General features: G+C 45.9%; 1 protein-coding gene across 2 annotated transcripts in view; it reads left to right on the forward strand.

Annotated features, from left to right (window-relative positions):
• The window catches only part of LOC136576811 (acyl-coenzyme A synthetase ACSM3, mitochondrial-like), a 44191-nt gene that overhangs the window by 12692 nt on the left and 18962 nt on the right, over window positions 1-12537 (forward strand). For both annotated transcript variants that reach the window (XR_010786408.1, XM_066576391.1), the window contains 3 exons: window positions 8865-8962; window positions 10802-11025; window positions 12225-12435. Coding sequence is in view for 1 of the 2 variants with exons in the window: in XM_066576391.1 (XP_066432488.1) it covers window positions 10822-11025; window positions 12225-12435 (415 nt within the window). In the remaining variant the exon portion in view is untranslated. Of the gene's footprint in view, window positions 1-8864; window positions 8963-10801; window positions 11026-12224; window positions 12436-12537 lie in introns of those variants that run through there.

Below are 12537 nucleotides of genomic sequence, written 5' to 3' on the forward strand. Positions count from 1 at the left end.
AGCTGATGGTAACACGTGGTTTTGTTTTCTGCTGCTCTCTCAGCATAGCTGGTCTATCGGCAGGATGTAGTTATAGCCCCCCCCATAGCTAGGGAACGGTGATGTAGGAAAATGTTATATTGTTCTAGTTAAAGGGGTTGTCCAGGGTTAGGAAAACACAGCGCCACCCTTGCCTGTGGGTTGTGTCTGGTATTGCAGCTCAGCTCCCATTCAGTCCAATGGAGCTGTGGTGCAATACCAGACACAATCCACAGACAAGTGTGGCGCTGTGTTTGGGGAAAAAAGCAGCCATGATATTGTAACCCTGGAAAAACCTTGTATAAGAGCCGCTCCTCTATAAAATATATATATGAAGCTATGTTGTTTTTCGGTGTTGTGTGCACAGTCTCACGGTTCCATCTTTTTATCATTTTTGGAAAAAGGAATAATTTAGGCTACTATGTTATTATATCTGGCAAAAATCTGTACTTTTTGGGCTCTGTTTGACCAATGAGAGTCTGGGGTTCCATCCAGGGTTCAGTTTGAATGACGGTTTCGTCATTCAAACTGAACCTTGAGACAGAAAGGTTGGGCATACACCGAAAAGAAGGTGATGTCCAGACGGGGTGCGTTTGCTTCAGAGTGCCTGTTGTGGACCGCCCACAGCGCCATATCTGCATCAAAAACAGCACTATTTGGACGCGGAATTTGGTGCAGAATTCACCCTTCATTTCAGGATGTAGATTCAGCACCAAAACTCCGCTGCTAGAATTGAAGTGCTGCCGATTTAAATTCCGCACGGCATGTCCATTTCTGCAGCCGAGTTTTTCCACAGTGTGAGAACAGCATTTTTAACATTTCATACACTTTGCTGCTACTGTAAATGCTGCAGCTTTTCCATGCAGAGGCCCTATATGGAAAATCTTCCTCAGATCTGTCCTATGTGAACATATCCTTAGGCTGCCGTCACACGGGTGAGAAAACCGTGTGAGATTTGTGTGTGGCGAGACGCACAAATATGAACTCCATTCTTTTGCAGGGGGTCATACCCCTGGGCGATGGATGTTTTCCTGCATGGCAAGACAGGATGATCATGGGGGTCTCACTGCCAATGTCAAGAACAGGACTCCCATGTCCCCATCTATCTATCACTGCAGGGTTTCTTCTCCCCCCTGCAGTGATGTCACAAAAAATGCAGTGCTGTCTAAGGCCCTTTTAGACACAATTTTTGCTCAAAAACCACTCAAAGCCGTCTTTTGAGCGATAATCATTGTGTCTAACTGCACTGAGATCGTGCCGTTTTCGTTAAGCCGCCACTGATCTTTCAGCAGTCCAGCTGTGTTCTCCATACCCCGCTCAGAGTGCTCAGCTGTTTAACAGCCAGGCGCTGCGAGCAGGGAACAGCTGGATGCAGAAGACAAGTGGCCCCGCTTGTCTTCTGGCTCTTCTGCTTGGAGCACAAGTGATCGCTCAACATTTAAGCAATCACCTTGCGCTGTTAAAGAACACAGCGATTATCGCTCGAAAATCGCGCAAAAGATTTTTTGAGCGATAATCGTGTCTAAACCAGCCTTAAGTATATTCCCATTTTTTACTGTGCATATTGTGGCATAGTTTTATGTGGATCCCTTAGGAAATTGAAAAGACTTCGGGGTATTTCAGAGACTTACTTAGCCATCTGGTGATGGTGGTGGGATATCCTCTCTGCTTTTTGAGAAACTATTAGACTGGCAAGTATGCTTTTAAAAAGTTGGCCAGGATTTGATAAAAAGCCTAATTTATTTATTTTTCCTGGCTTTATCTCCTTTGGAAATAAGCTTCAATGCCAGGCACAGACTATAATTAAGAGTGGCGCTGTTTATATAAAAAGCAGACCTTTTACATTACACTTCTAATCAAAGCCTGTATTAGATTAGGTAAGTATAGTAAGGGGTCCTGTCAGCAAAATAAAAAAATATATACTCACCTGCATCATTTTACAGTCTAACCTGTGGAAACAGAAAAGTAAAAAAAAACAAAGCATACTCGCCTAATCCCGTTGTACTTGGTCCCTCCGTTGTTCAGGTGCCGCATGAGGGGTCATCTTCAGCGGCTACTGCTCACACAAGCGCGGTCCCATGACCTGCCCGCATCTAACCTCCGCCATCCACAAAGAGTTGACAGCGAGTGCGCATGTGCGCTGGGAAGGGGAACACATGCGCACTTGCCGTTGACTCTCCGAGGACGGCAGTGGTTAGACACGGCTAGGCCCATCAGTGGGTGACGCGTCGACCACTGACCCGGGCGGCAGTTCTTTCCGTCCGGCAGTGGTCGGAGCAGGGGCGGAAGCTGGCACTTTGCCAGCTTCTGCCCTGAGATCGGACGGCTGTTGGAGGGAGAGGAGAAGACCAGCAGCCTCCCAGTGACCAGCCCCGTATGGTACAGGTGAGTATGTTTTGGGGTTTTTTTTGTGACAGAACCCCTTTAACGTTTAGTTGTCCATTGTGTTGCTTCATCAGTATAGAAAAGTAATAGAGATGAGCGAACCTACTCGGCCACGCCCCTTTTTCGCCCGAGCACCGCGATTTTCAAGTACTTCCGTACTCGGGCGAAAAGATTCAGGGGGCGCCGTGGGTGAGTGAGGGGTTGGAGTTGGGGGGAGAGGGAGAGAGAGAGGGCTCCCCCCTGTTCCCCGCTGCTACCCCCCGCGCCGCCACGCCGCCCCCCAAATCTTTTCACCCGAGTACTGAAGTACTCGAAAATCGCGGTGCTCGATCGAGTAATTACTCGAAACGAGTAGGTTCGCTCATCTCTAAAAAGTAACCTTAAAAGGTAACAAAAAGTGCTTTGCGCTAGGGTTCTGGCAGTTAAATAGTGAATAACCTTTGGCCCATTCAGTGTAATTTCTAACCAGGATGCCTGTCTCAAAGTACATAGTCAAAATGTAGAAAATGGAAAAAAAAAAGGGTGGTAGGAGGATAACCGTCGAGCAGGCTGAACTAGGTTTGTGTTACATATATATGGGTGAGAGGGTTTCTGCTTATTTTTCTGCACACTTTGCAGTATAGTGGTAAATTGTATATTCCTTAGTTGTTGCATTCAGTGCATACCTAATCTAGTATTTATACAATAATTGGCTCCCGGGTCCATTAATACACAGATTTGTAGTTTATGTTTGTTAAAGAGAAAAATATGGTTATGTTCTTTAGGTGAAATCCAACTCAGATATGACTAAATGGTTGCGTCATGCTTCATCAGCTATCCCAGCATGCGGCAGACATGACTCCTCTGGGGTCAGAATAGAGGCCTTCAAGGTGAGCTGGGGCCACGCTACGTGGGTGTAATCAGAGGACTATGGAGGGTTCCTAGGAACCTCCATCTTCCTGGTTAGGTAAGGCAACACATTCCCTAGTGGTTAGCTCAGGTTTTTGGGATGAGGGAAGAGGTCATGTCGTTGACGGTATGGGGGAGGAGCTGGGTAGCATGATGAAGTGGCCGCAAAAGGGGGAACTGTTAGTGAAATTAATATGACTAGAGATGAGCGAACCTACTCGGACACGCCCCTTTTCGCCCGAGCGCCGCGATTTTCGAGTACTTCCGTACTTGGGTGAAAAGGTTCGGGGGGCGCCGTGGGTGTGGGGGGGAGAGGGAGAGAGAGCTCCCCCCTGTTCCCCGCTGCTACCCCCCGCTCCGCCACGCCCCCCGAATCTTTTCACCCGAGTACGGAAGTACTCGAAAATCGCGGTGCTTGATCGAGTAATTACTCGAAACGAGTATATTCGCTCATCTCTAAATATGACTTCATGTTCTATCTCATGCAAAGCCATTTTGTAAGCAAGTAACCATCTTCTGTGTCTCTTTTCAATTATTTCATTTGTCCTCTTTCTCCTTTTTTTATGGATATTAAATTTTTTTTTTTTATAAACCCTGAGTGAATCACTAAGGCTTTTGTTCCAGAAGATGGCTATATGGCCTTTAGACTGGCCAGCGGGTTAAAATGAACTGTTCCTAGCTGTTCCCATATGTTCTTAAACATTCTCTCTAGAGAACTTATTGTTTAGATTTACCATTCCAAGAAGTTAATCATGTATGGTCAACTCTGCGCCTGCGTGTGTTCAATTGGCATTTTAGATGTTAAATCCGGTATTATTGTATCTTGTCACCACCAGCAGAATGGGTGGAGAGCTAGTGATGGGCTATATCCGCCCAGTGCACCTGGGTCCTAGCAGCGTGGGGATTTACTTCATGCTGGAATGGCAGTTTAGGGTTAGGGGTTGTTTCAGTGTTAGGGATTACATTAGTAGCGTTAATGCTTCCATGTCAGAGCCGGCTTCATGAAGATGGAAGCATTTACAGCTAATAATAGAACCCCAGCACTAAAACCAACTCTCATTCTAACCCTCCATGCCAGGCACACTGTGACCCAGCGCTATCCCCATTGTCCTCCAGCCTCCCCGTCCCCCTCCCTCCATCACCCAGTGCTGTGCTGCCGCTCCCCCGCAGCCTTTCTCCCAACGTCCCCCTCTCTCCCCCCTGTCACCCAGCGCTGTGTTGACAGGGATTTCCCGCTCATGCTGGGTCCCTGCTCCCTTGCAGCCTTCTTCACAGCCTCCCCCCTCCCTCCCTCCCTCGCCCACTCTCACCCAGCGCTGTCCTGCAGCTGATCTCATGCTGTGTCCCCGATCCCCTGCAGCCTTCCACCCAGCGCTGTGTTGATGGCGATTTCCCACTCATACTGGGTCCCTGCTCCCCTGCAGCCTTCTGCACAGCCTTCCCCCCCCCCTCCTTCCCTCCCTCACCCACTCTCACCCAGCGCTGTCCTGCAGCCGATCCCCCACTCACACTGTATCCCTGCAGCCTTCAACACAGCCTCCCCGTCCCTCTTAGTCACTGCCGGCGCCCCTCCCCCTGTGTTCGCTGCTGCTGCCCAGTCCAGGGAGGCTGGCAGGGAAGCTGCTCTGCTGCCACTGCCCAGTCCAGGGAGAAGAAGCCACTGTGCTGCTGGGAAGCCACTCTTAGTGACTGCCAGGACCTAAAGAGGGGGTGTGGCCAGCCCATCAAGCAGACAGTATCTCGTCACCAGCCACACTTTCGGTGGTGACAAGATACAAGAATACTGTTAAATCCTTTATCTTGTATATTTTATATTTTGTTTATGCTCTTTGACTAATGGTAACAAATGAAATAAATTCGAATTATTGTAATTGAACATGTGATCCTATAAAAAGGTCGCTTGTCACTCAAATTAACAGATTACTTTGGATCACATCCTCTGCTGTGTGATTTGATGTTAGTCTCCTTAGATCAGCTTACCTCTAACAAACTAAGAATTTGGACCCCATTGGCATATTGTATAGCAAATATTGGTTTGCACTAACAAGGAAGACTGTAAAGAAACTCCATCATACCCTACTCAAGGATGACCGTCTGAAAACTATATTACTGTGTTATCAACACATATACAGTATATGCATGCCTCTTCAGAACTATTTCATTATGCCTGAGCAGTTCGGAAGCTCGCTATAACATTATATATTTTTGTTAGCCATTAAAAGGTATCATGTCTACAAGACTACTTGGTTTCTCTTGCTGGGAACATATGCTCAGCTCTCTGAATAGAATGAATGGAGTGGTGGTCATGTATGAGCACTGCCACTCCATTCACCTAGGGATTTGCGGTGCACTATTCTTTTGATCTCCAGCAGTCGGACCTTCTATGTTCATACATTATCCCTGGATAGGTGATAAATGTTTTGTTGGGATATCCCCTCTAAGGAAGTTATCTCATGATGTTAGCCCTTGTCCACTCTGCACGTGGCAGCATACCTCAAGCCGACTTAGGGTATGTTTACACATGGCGGAAATGCTGCAGAATGTCTGCAGCAGAAGTTTCCGCTGCAAATTCCACAGCATTTCTGCATCCAAAAAACTCAAAATTCGTACCATTGGTTCGGAATTTGACTGAAAATCAACCGCGTGTCCGCAGCTGATTTTATACTATGCGGCGCTCCCCCTCACCTCCTCTGTAGGCTTCCCACTGTTAGTGCTCCCGGGCTTCCCGTTGCCAGCAGTCTGGTCAGGTGTGGTGCTGCTGGTCAGGTGAGGCCACTACAGGTTGCTGGGAACCGGAAGCCAGGGAGCGCCAACAGCGGGAATCCTTCGGAGGAGGTGAGGGGGAGCGCCGCATAGTATGAAATCGGCTGCGGATACGCGGCTGATTTCTAGTCAAAATTCGCACCAATGGTACAGATTTTGTCTAGTTTTTGGATGCAAAAATGCTGCTGAATTTACTCCCTGTCTTTTTTGAAATGCCTCTGTACATTTTATAACGACGGAGGTAAAACCATACGCTGTGATAAGCCCCGCCCCTGACCACGCCCCTCTGCCCCGCTTTTACCCTGAGCTATTCTGATCACCTCATTTTAGTGCACTCTGCTCTATAGCACTCTACTATTCTACAAAGCTTATAAGTAACTTCTGTTTCTACTACAGTTTTTAGGATGTTACACATTAATTCAGAACTTCAGTATTAACTATGTAGAGCTAACTGCTGTCCATACTCCTAGAACCAACTCATATGACTGCAAGTCAGGCAGAAGCAAAAGTGTCACAGATCTAAATGAAATATTAGAGCTTTGTCAGGAGGAAATCCGATTCCTTGCCATTGATCTGCAAGACTAGAATAACGTGCAAGTCCCATATACTGCAGTACACGCATCCAAACCAATTGTTGAGTATACAACATACATGGCCAGGTTTGGCTATGTGCGCCAGCACCAGCTTGCAGGTGGGCAACAGTTGAATGTAGGCTGGAGGCAATCATCCCCCTTAGTTCCGCCTGGCCAGATGCAATAGTGTCTTGTCGAGCTACAGGAGTCATCCTCCTCCTGGCTATGTCTCCTTTCCTGTAATGTTCTGAGGTGCTGCTGTCAGCCCATTATCTCCCCCGCAACACAATCGCTTAGTTCTGCTACTGTATTTATTTTATAAGCTTAGTTCTTGTAGTGTATCTACATACTGAGATTGGTTTGTACCTTAGCTATGCACTGAGCTGGGTTCTGGTACTGTATTTATGCACTGAGCTGGGTTCTGGTGCTGTATTTATGCACTGAGCTTGGTTTGTAGTTTGCTCCCTCTAGTGGTGGCTGCAAGCACTAGCCAGATCTAACTGCTAGGAAGCAGTTCAATGCTGAGCGTTTCTCTCACTTCGGGCGCCATACCAGCCGTGTGTCCTGCCTCTGTGGTAGGTACACCACTAAATCTGATGATTGTATCCAGCACAAAACTGAAATATAAGTGGAATATCAAAAAATTAGAAGTAGAAGACTAAGCTGAGATAACCAATTAAGAAATTAATTAAAAAGTAAATAGGTTTCCAAGATGCCTCAAAATTAAATAAAAGTCATATATCATTATAAAACAATAAAAGTTTGTTAGCGGCACTTTTCTTCACATTTGATGGTCATGTCCCTTGGTCTCCACTCTTGGCAAGAGGTAAATACTTCATTGTATTATAATTCATTACATAGAGTGACCGTTTCCTTCTCCCCAGAAATGTCTCCCTTATAGATAAGTCCGGAATTATCTCTATAATTAAAAAAAGGTCTACAGTACTTAGATCTTTCCTCTTAGCCATATGTCAGATTAGCCCGCGATTATGGAAATCTCCATTGGCTCCCATGATTGATGTGGCTGGAGGTTTCAGACAATATAATGTATATGGAAGAACATAGTGTGAAGGATGACAATAAGCTTTCTAGCTTCTATTTTATCTGGGCTTCTTGGATTCTGTTCTGCTCCTTTTCCAGTTTGAATACTTTGCTCCTCAACGGTGTTGTACTTTCATAATTATACAACCTTAGTGTTACTTATATTAATAATCAAATTGTCTGTCATGTATATCAGACTGGTACTGTTGTACCTTGTCAACACTAGAAGCTAGGGGCAGCCGTGTCAAGCCCCCAGCTTCCGATTAGCTGTCCCGTTCCCCCAGCTGTTCAGTGCCGAAGACACTGCCGTAGCCTTACACCGGACACACAGCAGCTATTGCGGCGGCCTTGTCCCTCAGCAGCGGCGGCCTTGTCCCTCACAGCAGCATTGGGGTCGCGAGTAAGAGTCATCATAAGTCTTCATCCACGGCACAGCACTGCAGTACAGCCACACATAGCCAATGGGAAGCTAGGGGCTTGACAGGGAGCATTAACTACAAGATACCCAGGGCAGCCCCTAGCTTCCGGTGGAGACAAGATACACCAGTACCTATCAGACTTATCCGTTTCCTTTCCTTCTCTCTTTCTTCTATTCTCTTTGTCCCGTCTCAATCCTTACTTCTTTCTCCCTTGGTTTCCCCAAAGTTGTTGTCCCAAGCCACCTGTTTTGTGGTAAAAGACCATATTTTAATACCCAAAGCACTAAAATGTGAAGGCTGTCCTTAATGTAATATATAAATGTAAAGTTTTGTTGGACCAACAATGTAACCTTATTGGCTATGTAGCTTTTCAATTAAATATTTTTGAACCGTAAAAGAAGCATAAACTTTCCAGCAGTACCACTCCGGTGCTCCCTGCCAGTCTGTTTCTTCTACACTGCCATGTTGACGTCCTGACCACCCATGTGATTGCTGTAGCCACTTGAATAGTCGATGACGTCATCTCTGGAAGACTGAAAAACAAAGATCAGTGGGGAACACCATACCCTACGCCTCTTGATAAATTAGTTTCTATCCAGAAAAGTGAGTTTTAATAATCCAGCACCTATCAGGTTGCATTCCTGCCAGATTAAATACAAAACAAATTGCTGTAATTAATGTTGTTAACATAAGAATTGCAAGATATGACAACAGATGCATTGAGTACATTCAGCTTTCCAGCAGAACAATAGTTAATACTAATGACACTGCCTCCTAGATCCAGCCTCTCCGGTCACATTCCACAAGCTTTTACATAAAGCCAGAAAAGGGAAGCGGGAGCGGATATCTAGTTCCTGAGGCTTCACTCCACGGACTGTGAGTATCACTTCTGTATTCGGGATACTACTGCTGCCAAAAGTTAAACCAACTGCAAATCCAAGTGCAGCCGGGAAATTAGTGATAAAATACCGCATCAGGTATAGCTCGTGTAATAACACCCTTAGCCCTCATATCCACAACCGTTTTTTTTTTTACTGTTTGTTCCACGGACACGTGATACACGGTGAATAGAGTCAATGAAAGCCAATGGACTTTCATTGCTCCATGCGCAGCGGTGTGTAGACCTTGCATATTGATACGAAAGAGAAATCTATTGCAGCATGTTCTATCTCTCTGCGTACCTACACAGTGCGAGCCCTATACACTTGTATGAGCAGAGTATGAAACGCTGTCCATATGCTATACATTGCGTATGGGAAGCGTTTCCATGCGCATCACCGCCCTGAAACCAGGAATAAAAAAAAAAGTCACATTGACGGAAGAGCATATGGTTAAAAAATGAGTAAAACGCTGTGGGGAGACCCGCAGCGTTATACGCATACACCCGAGTGCATGAGCCCTTAGGCCACTCTTACACATCTGCTTTTTATCGCGGTACAAGGTTCCCATTGATTTCAATGGGGCCTCGCAGATATGTGCTCGATCGTTGCGTTTTCTAAGGGCCCCTTTTTGAGTGCTGTCTGTTCTATTTTGCTGCCATTAACGCACCTCATCACCCATCAGAATAATAGGGTGCGTTAAAAACTGCTGTCAGAGTTTTGCAAACGCTATGTGTGAGCATGGCCTTACAGTACTTTTACATAGGACTACTGTTGGGGACATCAGCGCCCAACGATTATCGCTCATGGCTTTCACACAAGAGCAATAATCACTACCGAATGGAGGCAGAGCGCCAGAGATCTCTTCCAGCAATCCGCCTCAATTTAGAGTAAACAGGAAGTGGTTCATAGATGAGCGACTGCCTGTTTACTCCGGCTCATAGTCACTTGGTTTTTGCCCTGTCGGGTGCCGTGTTTACATGGGATGATAGTTGCCAGTAATCGTTCTTCTGAATGATTACTGGAGTGACATTTGGCCCATGTAAAACTGCCCTTACATAATTTTGAGAATGAGGCCCAGCAACCTAACGAGAACTCAAGGAGGTACATGAAGGGTCATGCTCATGACTATACTACAACTCCGTTTTGTATGGAGCTATAATAGGGCACTCGTAGGTGAATGGGGTCCTTATCAGACCTTGGAATGTGTCTGACTTTATACAGAGGCATGCATTGGTTTGGGTTTTTATAGTTGGGTTCCATACAATTCTTAAAAAAGGAAATTGGAGCATTTTTTGTAGGACATTTTTTAGAAGTACCACATCTGATGTAGCATTATACAGCTACACATGCAATCGTGTGCAACTGCGTGCTACAGAAGCGTTCAGGACTGCGGTGCCGTATAAAGGTCTAAATGTTTTATTTTTGTTTCATTTTGTGAAAATTATGATTTATTGTATTAAACATGACCTACAACACAAGTATGAAGAATATTCAGACTCCTGTCTCATTCATGGATTTGGGCTGTGATCATATGGGGTGAGGGATGAATAGATGGGTGGATCTACCTTTAGGCTAGTGTCACGCGAGCGCATTCATGTGCAGTAATCCGGATGAGTGTCCTGGCCCAATCACCCATTTACTGATTCCTATGTTGATCTGAGTGTGGGTCAGTACACCCGCGGTCAAGCCAAGACGCACGTGCGTATTCTAAGTACATGAATGCACTCATAATAACCTTGTGTGAGACTGGTCTTAAAGGGGCAAATTCATGACTTTAAATCACACATTACATTTCTATCTAGTGTATGACAAAACCTAATTTCTACTTGTACAGGAACCTTATCTGTGACTGCCATGAAAATTCTTCTTAAAGTCAAATACTTCACCACCCATATTACCCCAAGGGTCTGCTCCAGATTAATTAGCAATGGCCAGAAGTTTTATGCCCCTCAGAATTTCTCCGCTTATGAGGATATTCGATGGAGTTACAAACAGGATATACCAGAATACTTCAACTTTGCAAGTGACATTTTAGACAAGTGGACTGCTGCTGAAAAGGTAAAAGTATGTGAATATTTGTTAAAGGGTCGTCTCATGAAGACAGCCCCTGTCCAAATGTCCTTTTAGGGCATGTTGGCATCATAAATGGGATTCACCACTTGAAGTGAGTCAGAACAGAGAGCTACTTTGTAAAAGCGGCTTCCAGCTGCAGCCACCCTCATGATAAAACTGACAGCCATTCAGCTTAGTACATTTTGGAAAATACCTAGCTGTCTATGTCGTTCCCTGGCAAAATCAAGTTTGCCCCAGTAGGCACATTCTGAAAGGGACTGTCTATGATGAGCAATCTTTTAATTATCTCCGATAACATAAACGGAACTATGCATATGATGGTACCGTGTTTCCCTGAAAATAAGACACCCCTTGAAATTTGCAGAAGTCCCAAATATAAGGCACCCCCCAATAGTAAGGCATAGCAAAGTGTGCAGGCAAGTCAAGAGGCCTGTCCCCTGCTGCCATCCCCATTGTCTCCTACCTCCAGATGTATAGGTAGATCTGCAGACAGTCTGCTGTTATCCTGTCCCTGCTGTGCTGTACGAGTGTGCTGTTGTGAGCTCCCCTTGCTGGCTGGAAAAGTCCATACTGTACGTTCTGTTCCTGCTGTACATGTCTGCTGTGCTGAGCTCCCCCTGGTGGCCGGAAGCTGCAATACCATCCCTGCTTACAAGTGGTACAGGAACTTCTGTCTGCAGACAGGTACGTTACTTTACAGCCCTTATTTTTTTATGGCTCTGTGTGTGAGTCAGGCAACCTGTGTGTGATTCTTAAGGCTGGGTTCTCACAGAGCGTATTTCCAGCGGAAATCTCGCAGTTTGGCCACAGCGATAAACAGCGAGATTTCCACCGGGAAAGCGCTGCTTCAAAACCCACGGCACTCAGCCGCTTGTTTTGAAGCGACCTGGCTGCACGCTTTTCCGTTTCTGTGGCCGGTGAATCCGCACCACAACACCGGCTTCTCCCAGCTTTGCCGTGACAGATTTGCTGTCCCATGTGGACGAGATTTCTGAGAAATTTCGTCCACAAAGCTGGCCAATTGAGGGATTAGCGGCCACAGACGGATTTGCCGCGGCGAAATAAGACAACCACTGAAAATAAGACGTAGCGCATATTTGGGAGCAAAAATTAATATAAGACGTGTCTTATTTTCGGGGAAACAGGGTAAGTACTAGATAATAATAAATGAAGCCTTTCCCCAGGATGGCAGCAGAGCTCCCAATCCTGCTCTGTGGTGGATAGATGGTGAAGGAGAAGAGGTCAAATGGAGCTTCGATGAGTTGGGGTTTCACTCCAGGAAAGTGGCAAATATCCTGTCTGATGCTTGTGACTTAAAACCAGGAGACCGAGTTATTGTAATTCTTCCTCGGGTACCGGAGTGGTGGCTCTTCAATGTTGCGTGCATTAGAGCAGGTAAGTAGACTTAGGGCTCAGTCACACAGGTGTTTTGACGCACAAATTTTTGAACGCATAACTGATGCGTTCAAAAATTTGCGTGACCTTAGCAGGCGTCAC

This window comes from Eleutherodactylus coqui, chromosome 8 (genome assembly GCF_035609145.1).
Source record: "Eleutherodactylus coqui strain aEleCoq1 chromosome 8, aEleCoq1.hap1, whole genome shotgun sequence".
In the NCBI taxonomy this organism is placed as follows: Eukaryota; Metazoa; Chordata; class Amphibia; order Anura; family Eleutherodactylidae; genus Eleutherodactylus; species Eleutherodactylus coqui.